General features: G+C 35.5%; 2 protein-coding genes across 2 annotated transcripts in view; one reads left to right on the top strand and one right to left on the bottom strand.

Annotated features, from left to right (window-relative positions):
* The first annotated feature begins 511 nt into the window (after window positions 1–511).
* The window catches only part of LOC115447598 (neuropeptide CCHamide-2), a 42,757-nt gene continuing 20,060 nt past the window's right edge, over window positions 512–23,208 (top strand). The window contains exon 1 of the mRNA XM_030174739.2: window positions 512–642. The gene's annotated coding sequence lies outside the window, so the exon portion shown is untranslated. The remainder of the gene's footprint in view (window positions 643–23,208) is intronic.
* LOC115441795 lies at window positions 12,517–13,437 on the bottom strand. Its single transcript, XM_030166700.2, has one exon. It carries the CDS (start codon window positions 13,435–13,437, stop codon window positions 12,517–12,519), a length of 921 nt encoding a protein of 306 aa, XP_030022560.2.

Here is a 23,208-nt window from a genome sequence, read left to right as displayed (position 1 = left end):
CTGTGTCTGTTGTAACACGTTGGCATTATTTCCAAATAGCCTTATCATGAAGTGGGCTGATGAATGTAATGATAGTTACAGTAAATTGAATGAATTTAGCGAGTTTCTAGCAAGATTTGTGATATTCGAAAATATTTAATTTAGATCAGAAGGTTTTGGTATTGAAAACCTCTTTTACTCACTGTCACTAGATTTATTTTTAGTGTGGGATCAAAATAAGTACTCATGAGATCGGAAATTCGTAATATCCGTACCAATCATTCAATTTACACGAAACAGGAAACTTTACTTTAACATAAAACATGTTCGACCTTTCGTTTATGAAAATAATTGTAACGATGACTTGCTATACACCATAAAGACAGTGGTCGTACGTCAATAAAGAAAAACAATTCTAACTCATTTTACATCATTACTTTAAAACTTTATATTAAACCCTTTCAAAACCTTTTGATTTTTTCCAATATATTACCAATTACCTGCAGTAGCTACGTCAGTCGTCCCACGCGTCGCTTCTTCTGTCTATGGCAAGCGCTTAAAAGCTGCGGCCCGCCCGCCCAAAGCGCACTCGATCGCCGAGACTTGTGGGCGAGCTTTCTGCCTACCGCGCTACCCGTGAACTTTCGTCCGGATCTCGTAAAGGTAAGTTTGAGTTAAGGATGCCGTGGTTTTTTGTGTGTTGAGGATGAAATTCTATATTTAAATAATAATAAAAAGTTAAATGAAGTTTTGCGAAGTCAAAAAAATTACGAATATTCGATTTTTGAGCAGTTTAAAGATTTGTAAAAATTTTGAGAAACATTAAGTAGTTATTCAGGTGCATTCAACATTTTTCGGATATATATTATTCTCATAAAAAGTTTAACGAAGATTCTAGGGCTTAATAATATTATACGATTAAGTATACAGTAACTAATTTTGTTTAATGTTATTTAGAAAATAGACTACGTGGAATTGTGTAAGTTTTAAACTCAATAATTCTTAATTGATAAACATAGGTCGCAGAAATGTATGATAAATAATTTATTATAAGTAAAAAACATCAAAATCTAACAGTGGGGCAGTGTTATAAATATAATATTAAACAAATTATTAAATTACTCTAGAAAACTAAACAGCGATTGAATCCTCGTTGAATTAAAGTGAAAAGTTTTTTTACAACTTATATACAATAACTAGGGTGTTCTATGTTCCCTACACATCGCTATGCATTTTTAGAGGTCAAAAACAAATTAATTTTTTAGTATTGATGCCGCTGAAATATTGAAAACTGGTATATTATGCTCAATTTTCCAAAAACAATTAAATTTTGCTTTAGGTCTTGAGAAATACTGTTTAGTTATTTTAATATGGTTTTCAGTATATTTGATATTAATGTGGATAATTAATGCATTTCATTTTGTAAAACAATTTCATAGGTATTATGGTGCAATTATAATAAAGATTTCAACGGTTGAAAATATACACTACATTTGTACATTATGTGTTTTTTCTTTATTTTCATTTTATTTTATTTTGTAATATTTTGTTCTATGGCTTAGTTTCACTAATGCAAAAAGAACGAAGGACACGAACTAGAAAATAACGTAACACGCGTTTGTTCTTTACTACTGTTTATTTAACGTTTCGATTTATTCTTTTGAACCTTTACAAATCAACATTTCACACAGAAAATTACGATAGAAGATAGTGTGAGACATTTTATATTGTTTATATGAAATATAAATATTTAAAATAATCTAAAATAATATAATGGGATATATTAATTTTCAAAACATTTTGATATTAAATTATTTATTGTTTACGCATCCAAAATTTTAATGTTTTAATAAATAAGGGACATTGTGCTATAATTTTTGTTTTATTTTTCAGTCTTATTTTATTGCACAGAAGTTAAGAAAAAATATGCACTTAATAATTTTATAAACGCAAAAACAAAACGTCACTTTAAAATCAATTACGTTTGATTTTTACAATTTAATATTTTGGACTCGAAGTAATTCGAAATTCCGTTTAAGACTTCAGTTACCTTTCCCAAAAAAAAAAAATAGAATACCTATGTTAAGTCAAATGAAATTTGCGATCAGCGTATCAAGCAAATACTAAGCTAATTTGAAAGCTTATGAAATATCTAGATATTTTTACTTCCAACCGACGCAATAATAGTGTTATGAGTGTTATAAGCCTCTCACTTTTCGCTATTTTTATGATACCGGCCACTTAACAACTAATTTTAAAGTTATTGAAACACTTAACTTATCTTTTTAACCGATATAAAAAAGGTTTTATATTGTGATTGTTTGTACGTATGTGTGTAATTATGAAAATTACCATTTCGTCTTATTCCAGTAAAACATTTAATTTTAAATAGTTTATTTATAAAATCTGTTATAATCACAATAAAAATAGTATCATTAATAAAAATAGTATTTTTTATAAAAAAAAATGTATTAGAATTTGTAATCGACATAGCCATATTATCGCCCTTTATCAGCTTCCGAAGTAAGCTAAAAAAAATTGATGTATTAACCCTCTGCCTAGTCGTTTAGGAACACAGGCGTAAACCTACGATTATAGTGTGATCGCTTTGAATTGGCCACTTAGAAGTTAGATACTAGTGGCGATAAAGTTATAGTTTGTAGAAACTACAGCCTTCTAGAGATGAGATAGCGATGTAGAGATATGAAGTGTGCAGTAGTACTTCCATATAAGGTAAGGGGGTTCGATATTATTTATCATTAATAAAATCAAGACATTGCAGCGATAGCCTATTTGGGTGTGGAATGGACTGCCGAGACGAATCTCCGCAGGTTTAAAACCCAATAGCACACACTTCTATCTGTTATAAAATAATTGGTGTATTCTTTATGAATTATCGCTTGCTTTAACGAAGAAGGAAAACATCGTAAGGAAACCTGCATACCTGAAGAGTTCTCTGTAGCAATTTGAAGGGTGGGTGAAGTCTACCAATCCGCACTAGGCCAGCGTGGTTGACTAAGGCCTAATCACCTTACGACTTCAAGACACTGTGAGCTCATATTGCGTAGATCGCACTACCAACAGCAAAAGATTTAAAATGTTGTATTATTGTTAAATGTAGTTACATACTGTAACTTTCACTTTGCGGATTACTAATACTTCAATCCTCCCTTGACCGTGAGGGCTGCAAAGTCTTCGAAATGTGGGGAGAACATTAAAATATAAAAAACGCGATAAAATCTGAAAAATAGTTTAGTTTTAATGCTTGTTTGTTGTTTTGTCAGATAATTACACTTTTTATTGACTTCACATATGACTTTAAGATTGTTAATTTATGTAATAGGCCAATTCATTGCGGTTGCATTGTATCGGTTGTAGCGGGTAGTCATCAAAGTAAAGCCGATTGCGCGGGAAACCTTTACTGTCAGATTATTGATATGATAAAATGAAAATTATGATGCCGCTTACTGTACATAGAAACATCAGTTATTTCTATATAAATATTAACACAGTTAAGCTCACTCGTATATTAACTCCGAACGGTAGGTAGAGATGCAATTAATGCATTTAATGTTTAATGATTTGGTAAGTTACTTTTAATTCATTGCTACTGATACATTTCGCATCCGAAAAATCTTCAAATAGTAACTATATCAAATTAAATTATCTAAAATTAACATTTAATTACACTCAACAGGAACTATTGTGATCAGTAAATAAGCAAAACTTTGATCATATCGGTCTCGGGTCCAATATTTAACAATCAAACTATTCAAACCCACAGTCTTCCGCTTGGAATTGCCAGAATAGGATCAAAGATATATCGGTACAAGTCATCTTTAGTTGTTAGTTAAACAATTTTTATTCTTTACAAGGCTTCAATAGTATAAAACAAAAGTAACAAGAGACTACTTGAATTAAAATAAACCTATTTGCGGTTTTTATCACGATTTTTTTATCATAATTTTCTCCCGATGTTCCGAAGACTTTGCCACCTTCATAGTTACGGGGCGGACTAAGATGTTGTTTCTCCAAAAAGTCAGTTACAATATCCACCTACATTCTACAATTATACAATATTGTTTTTTAATTTTAGCTCTTGATGGTCCGATCTACACAAAATGAGCTCACAGTGTCTTGAAGTCTGGGTTCCGATTTAATTAAATGTAGAACGGGATTCCAGGCTTATGCAAGCTTCCAATCATCATGAATTATCACATCTAGTTGTAAGGCTATGATGGCTATTTGAAGTAAGATTTGCCAACAATAAACTTAGTTTTGATTGCATTGTACCAAAAATAATAATAAAACTAGCATTGTATGCAATTCAGTACTATTGTTGAGAAGCTGCACCCTGGTTATTAAGAGGGCTTGGGCCATTGCATCTTTCATACAAAATTCTTATGTAGAGTTCTTGAGAATGTTTAATCACGCTTTCATTACGAGTGATTATTGGGAATACAAACATAACTTTGATTTGAAGGTAATTTTTGAAACTGGGTACTGTGGCAGTCCATTCTATCTACAATTAGTCTATCGAAACTATTGACTATTATCTTTTTATCCGGATACAGCAAATTGACCTCATTACACCAGGTAAGAGGTATCTATGGGATTTCCCGAAAGACGATTTTCCCTTGATTTTGAAGCAATAAGAACTGTGAAAGGATTCAATATTTATTAAACTTCTGGCACATCTGAAAATGTCATGTTTATTGTTAAAAATAAACATTTGACAAAATATTCATAATCACACACGGATTCGTGCACCAAAATATTTTTTATCGTTTTACATGATTGTTTCGATGTTTGAATATTGATGCTTCGACGTCGTTTCATATACACAATTCGTATATCAATACGGACTGGATATTATTGTACATTTATTTTTTACGTAAACAATTTTATTTTTTATTTTTTTAATTTTTTATTTCTTTGAATGAGACGAGCTTGCCATTTGCCTGATGGTAAGCAATACGCCCATAAATAACAGAAACACCACACAATACCTTGAATTACAAAGTATTGTTTGGTATTCCACTGCGCTCGCCATCCTGAGACATGAGATGTTAAGTCTTATCATGTCCTGTAGTTACACTGGTTGTAATGTTCTTCAAACCGGAACATAACAGTGACTACACACTGTTGTTTGGCGGCAGAAATAGTCATTACGGTGGTACCTACCCACGCGTACTCTCACAAATACCTACCACCAGTAAAGTAAATAGGTATTTATTTCTAGAATAAATTTAAATTTATACAACAATTGGAGTTTTAACAATATGTTACTATACAATAAAGGTCATTAAAACAAGTTGTGTATTAACTGTTCGAAACTGCTTGATTTTCAGTAGTAAATATTAAAACAATATCCTTCTACTGGAAGGTAAACCCAAATTATTTTGTTAACCGTACTAAGTTCTGAGTTGTGTCAAACTTTATGATAAATTATCATAGTATGTTATAATAATTATTATAATGGTTGTCAGAACAATATTTACACAACTGTTTTGATAATTAAAATTAAGCCTAGATTACTTGTAAGATTTTAATTACATATTTAAAACGTAGGGTTTGGTTATTTAAATTATTGTATATCCAATTCAGGTTTATATTTTATCCGTCTTCAAAAAAGGAGGGGGTTCTCAATTCGACTATTTTTTATATGTTTGTTATTTTTATTTCGTAGACTTTACGTAATATTAAATTTGTATAATGGACTCTATATAGAACATTAAGTATCCAGAAAGAATTGTTAGAATATCATGTCCTACACTATTTTGTCAAAATCGGCTTTATATCTCGTAAATAGGGTACAATTTTAATGTGAATGCCTTATCTAGGACCACCGTTCGTTTAGAGACTCCGAATTTTCTGTAGTTTCACCCGACTTAGGTTTTCGAGAGGATATGGTCGTTGAAAATGTAATATTAATTCAAATAATTCTAAATGTATTGCCAATATAAAATATAATAATTCACTAACGTATCATGTTATCGGTAAAATGCAATAAAAAAAATGAGGACCATCAAACTGATTTATTTTTATAACTATTATATAATTTAACAATCCAAATAGCCTAAGTTATTCAATTTCACAATTCTGAAGCACTACAAAATCATTAATGTGGCAATAAGTTTGAATTTCATCTGTAAACAAACCATTACCATAGGAATATCTGAGACGGGTACCCAGGTAATGTATTCTTAAGATAAGAAAAACAATACCATTAAGTGGAGTGTACACGAATAATATTGAGAATTTTATGATCGGAATAATAGGTACTCCCTTTATTTGTGTAATTGTTTGAGACATTAGCCCAAGCAAAACCGCGCTAAACGTATTTCTACAAGCTAATTGCTCGAAATTTATAATACACTAGCTTTTGCTAGCGGTTCCGCCCGCGTGACAATTCTGGAGTTATGTAGTTTTCTATTACTGAACAAGTTTGTGCACGAATCTGCCTAATATTTTTAAAGACTACCTCTATACTGCCGTGTATGCATTTTGGTTGAACATTTGAGTTCAATTTCAATTTAATTTTACTTTATTTATAACGTATTTGGTACAATTAATCCCAACAAAACATAAATAAAACTGACTATCGTCATAAAAACACAATTCTTTATTTACGTTTTTGTCAAAGTTGATTGTGACATGTCGAAATCAAAAAGCGTTTCACAATACCATTCGATTTTGACACTTCAATGCAAAATGTTGTCAAAAGAGAGGAAGACAACAAATTAAAATGTGAAACATTTTTAATGTGAAAATACGTACCTACTTATGGTTTCTTTGAATATTTAGTGAAAATTCTACTTGTTTACATCTATGTATTTAGTCAATCATCCTTCCTTTCGAAACAATCTATAGTACATATGGTCAATTCTCTTTATTTTAAAGGTATTTTTTTACATTTTTACATATACATTTAAAAAAAAACATGCATATAAAAATATAAAAAATGTATGACCCTCCGATGTCGAAGCGCTAGACCCAGGCCACCGGCGGTTAGGGATTCAAAGTGAGGAATCTCCTCACAATGCGCGCCGTGTCCAGCAATACATATATTATTAAGTATCAAGTTTTAAGTAATTGAGAAAGGTTATATAACATATAACCTATTATATATTATACTTATTTATTTATTTATACATATAATATATTGAAATTAAACTAATTTTCCGGATTCTATCGCGGTTTTTTGTTTTTTATTTTTCTCCCGACGTTTCGAAGACTTTGCAGCCTTCATGGTCACGGGGGGGACTGAGGTGTTGTTCAACCGCAAAGTCAAAGTTACAATATCTACCTACATTTTACAATTATACAACTTTTTTAAAATTTTAGCTGTTGGTGGTCCGATCTACGCAGAATGAGCTCACAGTGTCTTGAAGTCTGGCAGCCGATTAGTTTAGCCGATTAAACTAATTAGTTGTCAATTAGTTTAATTTCAATGTCTAACATTCGCGTAAATATAAGAAATTATTATCATATAATATATGTAAAAAAAAAAAATAAAAAAAAAAACATGCACAGGTCCTCTTAATATTTAACCTAACCTAGCACTTCATCAGGCAGAAGACCGAAGCCTATGGAGAGCTATCACTATGAAGATAATTGACAGTCACAAACCTCAATAATGGGTGATTTATTCCTAACCGAATTTTGGCAACGGCGGCCGATCTTAACGGAAATCAGCCAAGCATGCAGAAGATATAGTGCACAAGTGTGTATGCAATACAATAGGTGCACTCTTCGTTCCTTCACTCTTATAGAATGCAATCCGACATGACCGGAGAGAGATAATGAAGGATCGACTTGAGAGAGAGAGAGAAGGTAAATCAACTTGTTTACAAGTTTAGTCATCCGATTGAACCATCTTCTGATTCCGTAATCAATCAATAGCATAATCATTGTGCAGAGGTGGTCACTGCCTCTTGAATAATACCAACCGAGCAATCTGTCAATGTCCACATGCGAATCAAAATGCATGCTAATATCCAGATGAAATTCAGCCTCTGCTGTGAGATCTTCAAAATCAAGCTTCATACAGATATTGCAAGACTACGAATTTGTAAAAAAATAAACAAAATCGGTTTTTTGTTTGAGGGCTACCGTGTTACAGTGATATCTCTGGCTTACTATTGCAAGGTTCTATGTTGTATTTTATGTGCAATTAACTTAAATATAAATTTCACATCATTTTAAGTCTATCAGTGAAAATTTTCAATAATCCCGAAATATATATAGTAACTATGAATTATTGTCTTTTCAAATTTACAAAAGCGAGGAACCTTTTTTCATTGACATCTACGTATCGAATAATTTATTATAAAGTGTTATTTAAGAATATGAGAACGTATCATTTAGTAACGCATTGTAAATATGCTATGTACAATACAGTAATAAATAAAATTACAGCATTTACTCCAATATACATATTCAAGAACATTTTTAGAAAGAAAAATACAAAAATCTATTACCTAAGCCTCAGAACGGCTATAACACTATTCCTGGACCTGCATAAATAAATACGAAATAAGCTGTTTAAGGGAATCGGAAACAAAGTTATTGGTATTCAAATTTACATGCCCTATTTTGGATATGAATATAGAGCAGAACGTTTTAATAAACAGAAATACAATGAGAATGATAAAAGGAAAGGTAATTTTTATTTCTAACGTAATAAAAATCTTAAGTTTATAGGGTGCGTAGGATGGTGGTCGATTCGAGTCCCAGGTGTGGAACGGGTGTCGATAAATAATTGTACCACTGAATACACACAACTATATTTTATTGTTAGAAGGAGTTAAGCACAAGCACAGAAGAATAAGTGTAGAAAGTTCGAAGCACAGAAGAGAAGAATAGAGTTAAGTTACAAGAAGCACAGAATTATAGCGTAGCACAGCACAAAAGTCACAAAAAGTAGATAGTCAGTAATAGCACTAAGAAACAGTCCAGTATAGAAAGTACAGACTAGAAGTAGCGAGACAATAAGCAGGACACGCAAGCAAAAGTAATAGCTAGCGGCGAACGTCACGTTAGCGCACGGCACAGTTCTCGATTCGAGACTGTTCGGGAGGCGAGGGCCCCGTAGCATCGATAGTGCGCGGGCGCACCGACTGGCCACTGCTACGTCACCTATTGTCCGAGCGACAGAGCCGGTTTTTGTTCTCGGTTCCATTGTACGTCGTCTACATTTTATCCGTCATTAACTTGTGTAGGATGACGTGTGAATATAATTATTTTAGGTGGAATAGGTGTGCGTATATATATGTATATGTGTGTGTGTGTGTGATTGTGTGTGTGTGTGTGTGTGTGAATATGTGGGCATGTAAATATTAATTTAGTTGTTAGGAATTGTGTACATATGTGATGAGTTGTGTAAATATGTAAATAATATATAAGTAGCCCACATCACTCCCCCCCTAGACCGTTGCTACGGTCGATAATAATTAGGGAAATGAACTACTCGACCAGAACGGGTTTTCCTTGGGATATCTTCACCGTTGCTTTGTATGGGAGTAGGTGTGGTAATGGCAGGGGGGATGGGTTTAAAAGAAATTTCGGGAGAGGGTGATTGGTCGGCAAGTATATAGGCCGGTTTAAGACGGTCTATGGATACTTTGACGACTTTTCCTCGTATCTGTATTTTAAAGTTTTTGTCTCCCCTTTCAACCACTTCATATGGGCCTGAATAAGGGGGTTGTAGGGATGTTCGTACTGAGTCGTCCCTTAAAAATACGTGGGTTGAAGTAGAGAGGTCTTTGAATACAAAGATTTTATCCTTTCTGTGACGTGAAGCAGGAGTTGGTTGCAGATGGGAAGTAATGCGACGCAGTCGGTTTGTGAAGTCACAGATGTCGGGTAAATCAGTGGGGGAGGTTTGGAAGAAGTCTCCCGGTAAGCGCAATGGCTCACCATAAACTAATTCAGCCGAGGAAGCTTGTAAATCCTCTTTAAAGGAACTTCTTATCCCGAGCAAAATAAGGGGTAATGTGTCCACCCAGTTCGGGTCGACGTGACACATAATGGCCGCCTTGAGTTGACGGTGGAAGCGCTCAACAAGGCCATTACACGCAGGATGGTAAGCGGTAGTCCGTCGATGTTTGAATCCCACCGTTCTTCCAAGAAATTGGAAGAGCGTGGATTCGAATTGTCGACCGCGGTCTGTAACGACATCAGTGGGGCATCCAAATCTGGATATCCACGAAATCAATGATTTGCCTACGGTTTCAGCGGACATATCTACCATCGGGATAGCTTCAGGCCAGCGTGTAAAGCGGTCCACGATTGTGAGGCAGTACTTATTGCCTTGTGATGGGGGAAGTGGGCCTATTATGTCAACATGAATAAATGAAAATCTTGCCCGGGGTAAATCAAATGTCCCTAAAGGGGAAGAAACATGTCGATGCACTTTACATCGCTGACATGCTAAGCATTTTCGCGCCCACTCTCGGCAATCTTTGCGCATGCCAGGCCAGACGAAACGTGCAGCTACTAATTTAGCTGAGGCATTCGGTCCAGGATGGCTCAGACTGTGAAGACAGTCAAACACTTGCTTCCGCAAAGCTTTCGTGACGAACGGCCTGCTTGACGAAGTGCTGACGTCACAGTAAAGCTCTGCCTGACTATTAGGCATCCTCAACTTCTCTAGACGCAGCGAGGAACCTCCAGTAAGAAGTTGTTGAAGTTCTGGGTCTACAGATTGAGATGCAGCGAGATGGTCTAAGTCTATAGGCGCGTGTATTTCATCAACTCGAGATAGGGTGTCTGCCACTACATTGTCCTTGCCTGCAATATGTCGAATGTCAGTCGTAAATTGCGATATGAAATCGAAATGACGATATTGGCGAGGCGAACAAGTATCTCTCCGATTACGAAATGCGAAACACAAGGGTTTGTGGTCGGTGAATACCACAAAGTGTCGAGCTTCCAACATAAAACGAAAGTATTTGATACCTTCGTAGATTGCCAAAAGCTCGCGGTCGTAGGGAGAATATTTTCTTTGGGAAGGGCTCAAATTCTTTGAGAAAAAGGCCAAAGGTTCCCAGTGTCCGTCTGTAAATTGCTGCAAAACTGCTCCCATTGCTGTATCAGACGCATCTGTTACCAGAGCAAGCTGAGATTTGCAGTCGGGGTGGGCAAGTAATGCAGCATTAGAAAGGCTTTCTTTGCATTCTTCGAATGCGGAAAGAGTTGAGCCTGAGAGTTCTATGGGGTGGGATGGCTTAACAGATCCCTTGAGCAAAGCATTAAGTGGTGCCTGGATCCTAGCGGCCTGGGGTATAAATCGCCGGTAAAAATTTATCATGCCAAGGAATCTCCTGAGCTGTCTGACGGTCTTTGGCATGGGAAATTCTTTGATGGCATTTACCTTGGACTCCAGTGGCTTTGTACCTGCTTCGGAAATGCGATAGCCCAGAAAAGTTACCTCACTGGCACCAAATACGCACTTCGAGGTATTCACCAGCACTCCGTAATCCTGCATACGCGTGAAGAGTTGCTGAAGATGATCTTCATGTTCGGCTTCTGTTCGAGAAAATACCAAAAAATCATCTAGGTATGCAAAACAGAAGTCTAGACCTCGAGTCAACTCGTCCACAAACCTTTGGAACGTTTGGCCTGCGTTCCTTAGACCAAAAGTCATAAACGGGAACTCGAACAGGCCAAACGGAGTTGTGATAGCGGTCTTAGCTATGTCATCGTTGTAGACTGGAATCTGATGATACGCCTTTTCTAAATCCACAGTACTAAAAACTTTACAGCCTGCAATACTGTGTGCAAAGTCTTGTATGTGCCTAATGGGGTAGCGGTCAGGAATGGTGCGGGCGTTCAACATTCTATAATCGCCACAAGGTCTCCAGCTGTTATCTTTTTTGGGGGCGAGATGTAACGGCGAAGCCCAGGAACTTTCAGACGGACGTGCTATCCCATTATTTAACATAAGCTGAAACTCCTGTTTGGCTATTTTCAGCTTATCTGGGGCTAATCTACGAGGCGTGCAGGATACCGGAGGACCGGGTGTTGTCCTAATGTGGTGGACGATATTGTGTCGCGGTGTAGATAGTGTGCCTGATGGGCGTGTGATTTCAGGGAACTTATCTAAAATGCGATGATACCTTGTCTCACCACTTGATATCTTAACAGAACTAACATTAACTTTTGCGACCGAGACTTGAGTGGACAATGAGGTTGTAATATCAATGAGGCGTTTATTTTTACAATCTACGACCAAATTGAAATGGCTTAAAAAGTCTATACCAATGATCGCCTTAGTAACATTGGCCACTACAAGTCTCCATTGGAACGCTCTTCTTAAACCAAAATCTAAACTAAGGTCTATGAAACCGAAGGTTTCTATAGGCGTTCCATTGGCGGCGCACAGCTGATAGTCCGTTTTGTCACGGCGATCTCGGAGCGCAGCTCGCGGGAAGACACAGATGTCGCTGCCAGTGTCCACCAAATATTGGATGTTCGTGTTGCGGTCTGTCACGAATAGGCGACCTGGGGTAGCTGGGCAGTCGTCCGTCGCCATTAGCGATTGCCCGTCGCGTTTCCCGACTTGCCGTAGTCACATGGCCTCACGCATCTCCTGGCGTTTTCTCCAAACTTGAAGTGGTACCAACAAATTGGGTACCGTCGGTAGCTTGACTGCGATCTGCTCCTACTATTACGCGAGGGTGATTCGGATCGTTGACGCGGCCTGGATCTGCCATGAGAGGTGCATCGGGAACTACGGGTGTGCTCATCCAACTTCCTTGCAAGCTTCCCAATCATCTGCTTAATCTCAGCAATCTCGTTACTTGGGGCTTGAGGAGCGTACGACGACGATGAAGCCGCAGCCACAGCAGGACCACAAGGCTGAGTCAGCTCTTGAATTCGATCAGCCAGATCTGCGAGTTGATCCAATGAGTGAGAGGGCTGGGATGCCAATAGCGCCTGGATGCCAGATGGTAATCGATTGGTCCATATAGATTTAATGAAATCCTCTGGAGCAGCAGGACCAGCTAAGTCTTGCAGGTGACGGAGAAATTCCGAGGGTTTGCGGTCACCAAGCTCTTCGTGGGTGAGAAGTTTCTTCACCCGTCGCTCGTGAGAATCGGCAAATCTCTTAATTACCTCTGCCTTGATTTTCTCATAACGATGCTTTGTCGGTGGATTTGTAATGACATCTTTGACTGACCTTGCGTGCTGGATGTCCAAGTTGTTGATCACTTGGCTAAATTTCGTGTGATCATCCGTGATGTCAAAAGTTTCAAATTGGGCTTCCAGCAAAGCAAACCATAGCTCCGGATCATCCGAGGAAAATTGTGGCACCTTCAAATTTTTTATTTTGCCGTATGACGTTTTGTCGGACCGTTCAGTGGAAACGCGCATTGGTTTTGCACGGCGCGTGACGTGTTCGTCTCTTCTAGAACCGACCGTTTTTGCCGAATCACTGCTGGATTCACTCATTTTATAATAATGTAGTGTGTTCTTACGGGGTCACCAGTTATAGGGTGCGTAGGATGGTGGTCGATTCGAGTCCCAGGTGTGGAACGGGTGTCGATAAATAATTGTACCACTGAATACACACAACTATATTTTATTGTTAGAAGGAGTTAAGCACAAGCACAGAAGAATAAGTGTAGAAAGTTCGAAGCACAGAAGAGAAGAATAGAGTTAAGTTACAAGAAGCACAGAATTATAGCGTAGCACAGCACAAAAGTCACAAAAAGTAGATAGTCAGTAATAGCACTAAGAAACAGTCCAGTATAGAAAGTACAGACTAGAAGTAGCGAGACAATAAGCAGGACACGCAAGCAAAAGTAATAGCTAGCGGCGAACGTCACGTTAGCGCACGGCACAGTTCTCGATTCGAGACTGTTCGGGAGGCGAGGGCCCCGTAGCATCGATAGTGCGCGGGCGCACCGACTGGCCACTGCTACGTCACCTATTGTCCGAGCGACAGAGCCGGTTTTTGTTCTCGGTTCCATTGTACGTCGTCTACATTTTATCCGTCATTAACTTGTGTAGGATGACGTGTGAATATAATTATTTTAGGTGGAATAGGTGTGCGTATATATATGTATATGTGTGTGTGTGTGTGATTGTGTGTGTGTGTGTGTGTGTGAATATGTGGGCATGTAAATATTAATTTAGTTGTTAGGAATTGTGTACATATGTGATGAGTTGTGTAAATATGTAAATAATATATAAGTAGCCCACAAGTTCCTTGGAGTAATGTTAACCTTACCTATTGTAAAACAAAGTCTCACGCTGTGTTTGTATGTTTGAACGTGATTTACTCAAAAACGAGAATTCAGATTTCGATGAAATTTGGTACAGACATAATTTGAGACCCCGGGAAGAACAACAACGTTCAATCACATGTTATGTGGTGTTATCAACACTAATAGAATATGCGAAATAATTTTTCCAATAGCTCTTAAAGGTCATTGGCCTTATAAGTTAATGTAGAGAAAAGAGGTTATAATAAATTTTATGTATTGTCAACAATGTACTACAATGTTTCCTTATGTTGGAAATCAGCGATCAAATACGAAAAAGTGAATTTAAGCAAATGCCAAAATCACTATAATTTTTTATTAACACTGAAGAAATATTTTTTTTAAATATCTTAGGTTAGTTCTTTTTTTAAAAGTAAATGCTGTTATGTCATTCCTAATCCAAAAAAATAAATTCAAACACTAAAAAGTTTTGATTAAAAGCGTCAATTTTTAACTGTTAAACTGAATGACGAAAAATACGCTCATTAACTCGTGAGAGCTAGCGGTTAATCTACGTTTAAGTGGTCCGTGGTATAACGTTTAGTCAGTGCATATTCTGTTTAACCCGCGAATTAAATTAATTCTGTCCCCTTTATAACCGTATAATACAACTGTTATGACTTAATTTTCAATTGACACGTTTATATGAGTTTATATTGGATTTTTCTACTCAGTATCCACCCGCAGTCTGAAATTTATGGTCGATAGTACGATCGGTTCCCGCCTATCACATATTGGGACGGAACACGCACGGCGTAAATTAGGTGAACTAGTTACGCCTCTGCCTACCCTTTCGGGATTAAAAGGCGCGAATGTATATGTATTACTTAAACCAGGCAGGTACCTACCGACTAAAACAGTATCCCAACTATAATGTGTCTATGTTATCGCTGTGACCAAATATGGCAGTCTATTGTTTAACAATTTGACAAATCGCACTCTTAATAAAATAATGACCTATTTCGAAATTGTTAATTTGTGGCAGTCGTCAGAAAACTATGTTTTGTTTGCTACCTTTTTTTTTGAAGTTGCTATAAAATTGAGTTTATTAAAGATAGATAAATAGTGAAACCTATAGCATTGAAAAAAATGGGAAAAATATAAAAGGTCGCAATCAGAAATTGATTGTTTGACGATTCTCACAATTTGGCAATTTTGGAATGGGTCATTATTTTATTAAGAGTGCAAAATATATTACAGACATCAGTTTATTTAATTTATATTGTATTGCAAGGAAGTGGCAGCGTACCAAACGGTCAACAAGCCCGGCTTTTAACCGCCGTAATCCCATTACCGAGTTGTTACCACTAACAACCTGCTAACTTGTTCATTGATTCAATAAACGCTGCTTTCAAGAAAGAAGTTAGCAAGAAATTCTGTTGTCCTTTTCGTTAATGATTCTTGGGGAATTAAATCAATTTTGAGTAACAAAAGAAATTAATTAATCATGATTTATTTAGGCAGATAGGTATAAATACTATTTTCAAAATATATGTTTTTTAGATTTAGGTGGGTTGGCGTTTTGCGTATGCGATACGACCAACGCTCTGAGGTCTTGGGTTCAAATCTCGGGTGGGGCACAGCGATATTGGGTTTATTGCGGCGTATTACTTCGGAGTCGTAAATTTGTGTCCGATATGGCAACAGACTCACCTTCTCTCACATATTATTACATTATGGGACGGAACAAACTAGGCGAAAAGTAAATGCTTCGGATGTACCTCTGTCAATTCCTTCAGCAATAAAGGCGTGACATGTGTTGACATTATGTTATTTATAGGTTTTTTTACATATTGTTATGTGCATGAGAAAGATTATTTTGTAGGAATTAAGCCTTCCAATATTCACACCTGCACATATAGACTGTCACAGCCAACACATTAAATGTTTCAAAGCAAATGAAATGTTAAACATAAATCACGTATCTAAATATTTTAAAATATTTCATAATTGACTTACATTTTTACAATATTATAAATATTCCCTAATTTTTGTTACAAGCTATTATTCTAATTTAGGTGTTGATAAAAAGGTTTAACAGTTAAGCTGAGAGTTAGTTTTTCGGATGACCGTTAAACCGAACGTTTCCGTACCAATTGGTTTTGCTGTTTACGGATTTAGAGGATTGTTAGGTTTAACCTTTTTTTGCGGAATGTTTGGATGTCCAGAGAGTTCCATTTTGTTATTTCAGGGAGTATGGATTGTCTAATTGGCCGGATAAAATTAGGGAGGAGTGAGGAACATTTACATTTAAGTTTGGCAACATTTGCTTTGAAACAAAGAAAAAATTGATCTTTTTATTTCTATTAATACTCTAACCTCCTTATTAATAGACGTTTTTTTATCTATGGACGGAGTATAGCTGTGATAACAAGTCTGTTTCTCAGTGCTGACGGACTGGTAGCCTTCGCAGTGCGTAGACATAGGAGCGTTGTGATTGGCTAATATTGTTGTATCACAATATTAGAATAATGTGAGAAACAGACTTGTTATCACAGCTTTACTCTGTCTTTAGATAAAAAACGTCTATGAATAAGGTTGTAACAATATTAATCTGTTATTCAATAGTGAGCACTCTGCTATTTTTAGCGAACAATAATATGTTTTCCTTTTATTAAAATCACTATAAAAGGTTGAATATAAGGCCAATTTCGAGGATGAGGGAATATCCTCCTTTGGAGGAGGCCCAAGTTGAGCAGTGAACATCCTACAGCTTATGATGATGATATGTGTAATATAGTGTTTACGTTATTTTTATGACCGCAAAAATGTGATTTTTAGTTTTATTAATCCAGTTTAAAATAAATTTGAACGAAAAGTCAATGTTTTGTGACCGCATAAATACGATTTTTAGTTTTATTTATTTATTTATTTATTTAGCACTTCGCACAGGCGGACTTAATGCCATAGGCATTCTCTACCAGCCAACCTTAGGGTGGTGCCGAGATAATCGTGGTAGGTGCATGAAAGAAGGGTTGAAAATTTAAAAGTTCAAATGACAAATAATACAATATATAAATAATAATAATATTGTAATATTATTATTATTTATATAATGTAATATTAATATTTGTATATATTTATATATATAAATAAAATAAAAATTACTATACATATATTTTTATTATTCCAATTTAAACTTTGAACGAAAACTCAAAACTATGCACGTCACCTCATTGACGTCATCACCTTCCAAGGCACGTTCTAAATTTTTCTGGAATATTTTAAATATCCACTGTAGAGTTTTGGAGTCGCCCACCATTTCATGATACATTTTATTATAATAAATTTTAAAAATTACTATAAAAACAACAGTTTAAGTGCAGTAATGCAACTTGGGCAACTTAAAAATTACCCCGGAGTACAATATACAAGCGATCCAGATTTTTATTGTGTCAAACGAAGTTGCGAACGCTGGGAGCGATTAAGTCGAAGTAATTAGTTTATCGTACAGCTCAGATAGCGTTTTTATGTTGCATTTGACAAGTCGATTGATGTTAATATATTTTTACTGATGATAGGTCTCTCATATGTGGGAGTCTGTCTGGGTAGGTATCATCGCAAAGTCTATTTCTGCCGCCAAGCAGCAATGTGTAGCCACTATTTGAAGAAAATTATAGCCAATGTAAATTCTAGACATAATAGGACTTAACATCTCATGTCTCAGGATGGCGAGCGCAGTGGATGCCAAACATTATCTACATTGTAATTCAAGGTGTTGGATTGTGTTTTTAAATGCTTTGAAAGCATTAAAAAAACTATAATACCTGTTATGTGATTGATTAAAGGTCTTTTTTCATTAACACGACTACGTAAGTTTTCATTAGCTTTACTATGGCTTTGTGAAGTCATTTGCGAGTGACGTCATGTCAGCTGTCATAGTAAGATGAGAACTCTTTTATGTCCGTATATGTCTGCTAGTTTACGTATAGTTATAGATTATACAGTAATTACGTCGTAAAGATTTGACTTTTAATTCAGTCTGAAGTTGCTTCAGTCGTATATATAGAGATGGTAAACGCATTATATGTTTATCATTGACAGCAAATTCAGGAAAATCAAATTTTAAAACAAAATAATTGAATCGATTTCAATATTAAACAAAATTTGCAAACATTCCAAAAATTACAGGCCAATAAAGAGGGTGATTCAAATCTATATATATAAAAATGAATTGCTGTTCGTTAGTCTCGCTAAAACTCGAGAACGGCTGAACGGATTTATCTTATCTTGGTCTTGAATTATTCGTGGAGGTCTAGGGAAGATTTAAAAGGTGAGAAAAATTCGAATAATTGGCGGGAAAATCCTCAAAACAGCATTTTTCTATTTCCCATACAAACGTTTTCTAACTAATACGTAGAGTCAATTTGACCTTTATTGCTATTGTATAAAGTTCACTGTTGTCTAAGCAATGTAGGTGTGTTCCTAACATCAAAGCAGTGTGCGTTGGAGCACAGAATATAATAATGTAATGTCGCGTTCTGAAACTCAACAAAAGTGATATCGCGGACCCGACTAAATTGAACAGTCACAAAATTTAATATATCATTAGTTATTTGGTTGGCTTCACGATATTATTTCTTTTGTTTTACTTTAAAATGCATGTTTTCGTTATGGACAATTTTTGAGCTACTTTTGCATATCTATACTTATAATAAATCTGTAGAGAGGTCAATTCTGTACATAAAATATATTTCCAAAATAACTGGGGGTGATTAGGGATCGATACTGATGCCAAAAATGCAATTAGTAAAATTTTTGTCTGTCTGTATAACCGTTATAGAAACAAAAACTACTCGACGGATTTTAACTTAACTTGGTACAATTATTTTTCATACTCCTGAGCTGGTTATAGTATACTTTCATCACGCTACAATTAATAGGAGCATAGCAGTGATGGAAAATGTTGGGAAAACGGGAGAAGTTACTCCATTTTTTAAGCTTCCGTCATTTCGTGTGCAACCTTAATGGTTAAAAGTTCCTTCGATTTCACCAGGATCCCATCATCAGACCCTGACCGGACAATCGGACCACCTGCATACCACCATAAATTAAAAAAACATCCCGACAAATTGAGCACCTTCTCCATTTTTGAAACCCGAAATCCACGCGGGCGAAGCTGCGGGCGGAAGCTAGTATGGAAATATTTATTTGGTAAATAGGTTAAAGTTATAATCCCACATTAATCCTTTATTCTCGAAGAGGTAGGCAAAGATGCATCCAAGGCACTCACTTTTAGTCAAGTGTGTTAAATCCTGTATGATAGGGGGTGGGCCTATCGCCATATCGGACACAAATTCTAGACCCCGAGCTGATAATGAGTAGATAAACCCAATATCGACTCGGGATCTCAGAGCATTGTCGTACAGCGCACGTAATATAACTACGCCACCGAAGCACATGTTATGTACAGCGTATTTACACGCCAACACGCCTTTTATCCCCATAGGGGAGGCAAAAGCTCAACTGCACCCCTTGCGTATTTAACCTTCTTATTAGTCTTAATGATAGCCTACTCAGACTACAAATTTGATGAGATTCAAGTTTCAATTCCTAAGTCGGTCTATATACATTTAAAAAAAACTAAGAGTATTTTTTTCGGCACAACACACATGGATTACGTTAAATTAGAATTTTGTATCTAGTATGGTAGGATTCCACACATCAGGGTACATTCTATCGACTCATTTCCTCTAATGCTTGTTTAAATTATTACAGAACTATGTAAACGCACTCATGCCTCGACAAACTACATGGCATTCATTTTGCGCGCGACACAATACAAACTTTTACTATAAACCGTGTGTGCGTGGAACATCGTAAGAACACACTAATAGAGAAACTCAATGTTTTATTTTGTTTTAATTGACAAATGCCAAGGGTTGCTGTTATTTTTTAAATATGGGTTTGATTATCTTCAACTTATAGTTAATCAATTTTTTTTACGAAAAACAAAATCGTTTCGCTTTTCAATTTTTTTTTGCATCTTTGTGACCTATGTGTTTCTCTGACTATTTTTGGCACTGTAGCTTATTGCATTTGAGATTGCCGAGGCTAGGGTTTGATCTTCCAGTCGGGTAAAGCGGAATTAGCTTTGTAATAGATGTAATATTTCATTTGCAAGTAGATATTTGTTTAAATTTTCTAAGAAGGCTAGTGAATAAACTAAGGTTTGCCACATGGCTAGCATAAACAATTTAGAATTACTTCGGCCTAATTGGTAATGCTTTCCCCTTCTGTATTTATTTTAGATATTACACATCTTGTTTTTATCAAGTTTTTATAACATCGCAATGAAATCAACAAAATAATCATTTTTGGCTGAATAAAAGAAGTTTTATTTCGTTTTTAAAACTTTTTTCGCATATATAGGCTTGACACAGGTACGAAAATAAAGATTACTAGTAAAAATATCATTGGCATTTAATTTAAGGTAGGCAAGCGGACCAGCGCACCAATGCTTGTCATCAACCCAGAGGAATTATAGCATGGTCCACCAAATATGAGCAATAGGAAAAGATTACATAATTTATTGAACTGCCGGCAAGATTGCAGTTGGTACTTTAGGGCTTTTTTCTGGACAGCAGTGGTACTATTTCGGCCAAGCCAGCCCATGCAAGCTACGGGATAAATCTGCACCATAGCTCTATAAATAAAAATAATAATTAAAATCTTTTAAATAACCATGAATCCTGATTAAATTCAAAATAGTACAATCTATAGTGTAGCACTTCTAAAAATAATCAGAAAAATATAAATAGTTATTAAATTTAGTTTCTAAAATAGTATAGTCAACTAAATCATCGACACGCTGCCCATCTCTAAATCGGTAAGCTAGTGATAGGTAAGCGTTCCGCAGTAGTGGTGCGCCGCAAATCTGATTGTCGCCGGCGGACTGCACAGACCAGTGAAGCAAGACCCCTGCATTCCGAATTTCTCAAGATGCTAGAAATTGTATTGGTTGTATTAATTGTAGAGCTGAAGTTTGTTTTATGCTCGAATTGATTTAATTGCTAAGTATAAATTGTGAACCAAATTTGAACTATTGTTAGAAGTTTTAATTGTTGTTTGTCATTTTAATTCTGTAATCTCGTACATGTAATTTATGATGCCTTTTCATTAGAATAATGAATGTACATGCACCATAATTTCATATTTATCTACTAGTTTTCTTATTTTGCGAAAGACGACAAAAGTCGTATCAATATTAAAAAAATCACAGGCAAAATAAAAGATGGGGTGCGGCAAATGCCCCTAAAATATCGCAAACAAACTTGTTGGTGAACTTTTAATACAGTTTACAATATTACAGCGCGTGTTGGTTAGAGTAATACTTTTTCATGAGTTTCACTGTACCTATTATTCTACAAATAATAAAAACCAAAGAGGATAATCTTTAATTAATGAAATATGTACTTTTTTTGGACATAGTCATTACAAATTAAATATCATTTATTTAAGCAATGTTTAAAGTAAATGGTTCTATGTTTGAAAATTGTAGATTGCCATCCGATTTAGTGTTTTTTTATTTTATCAATATTGTTACTAGCGTCCTTTAATTAATTATTCCCTCAGATTTATTTATATCGGGACAATTATTACTGATTATGTCAAATTATTCAAAGAAACGTTAGGATAATTCCATATCCGAAATATTTATATTACAAAGACCCCTGTCTTGCACGAATCAAGATAGGTACTCTTTATACTTTAAACTCTAAAAAAATTAAGAAATTGAACTACTTAACTCAATTGTCAAAGTTTATATAACATAGGTCACGAAAGTAAGATGTCGATCGGAGCTCAAGTTATACTGGACACTTTAGGTGTCTCCAGACGTCCGGTTACCTGTAACTGAATTATTTCCCTGCTGGTAACACATTGATTACATTCTGCGAATGTGTTTCATGGTAATTTTGCGTAGTTTGTAGTAACGGTAGTAACGGTTTATTGGGCCATATTTCCTATTTAAGAAATTCATATTTTTTCAACAAAAAAAAATTCACATTCCGTGAGAATAAATTAGGGGCTATTACATATGTTTCAAGTACATTTTGTTTGCTAGTTTTATAACAGTTCATATAGATATAACTCATTTCAAATTATTTATTTGGGAGAATAGTCTAGAGTCTGATTTTTGTATTTAATCAGCTTATACATTAATGTGACGAATATATGCTGGGTAGAGGTAAGGAGAAAAATTTCATATATGGAAAACTGTCCGCCGCTAAATTATAGTGGCGCCACGGTAGCAAGTAAGTAAATTTTAAAAATAGCGCCAAAAGGTATTCTTGTGGGACATTGAATTAAACAACTAAAAAGTTTTCTCCTTTGTTATAGTTGAGGTTTATATATTACAGTTTCATTTACCTTCGTCCATCAACGACAATAGCTACCAGAGATATAAAATTTCACCTCGGCACACTTCACTCCGTTTACAATTGCTAACTTCATGTCATACCCTCTTATTACGCTAGCGCTATTGCGGTAGGTTTTGAGTTATATTTTGGTGTTACCGCCAGACACTTATTCAACTTGTCGCTCATAAAAGATGGTAGTCATTGCCTCTAACCTCCATAGACAATTCACGTTGAAATTGTGAAACAGGCTGTAAGAGTTTGGATTTGGAATTATTTCAAAATTTTATTAGCACCGGTTACATGTATTGCCGGATTTACAGCTTTTTTTATAAATTTTACGTGGAAAGTATACCTGAATAAGTTTTAAAAAAATATATAAAACAAAATTTGTACCTATGATACAAAAAAACATCAGCCAGAACAAACCATGTTTACAGCGATTGTTTCACGTTTAAAACATAATGAAATAATGTTCCTTTGAAGTCGCGTTAATACCCTTATAAATTACAAACGATACACAAACATCACTGAAATTCTTTTTAAGGAAGCCATATTTATTTTATTGAAACAATACTTGTTTGAGTTGATTGTTGAAA

Source organism: Manduca sexta, chromosome 21, assembly GCF_014839805.1.
Source record: "Manduca sexta isolate Smith_Timp_Sample1 chromosome 21, JHU_Msex_v1.0, whole genome shotgun sequence".
In the NCBI taxonomy this organism is placed as follows: domain Eukaryota; kingdom Metazoa; phylum Arthropoda; class Insecta; order Lepidoptera; family Sphingidae; genus Manduca; species Manduca sexta.
This window is presented reverse-complemented; position numbering and strand designations above follow the sequence as displayed.

What these genes read in the sequence shown, in the direction of transcription:
- LOC115441795 (XM_030166700.2), bottom strand. Translation starts at nt 13,437, where the DNA reads ATGAGTGAATCCAGCAGTGATTCGGCAAAAACGGTCGGTTCTAGAAGA.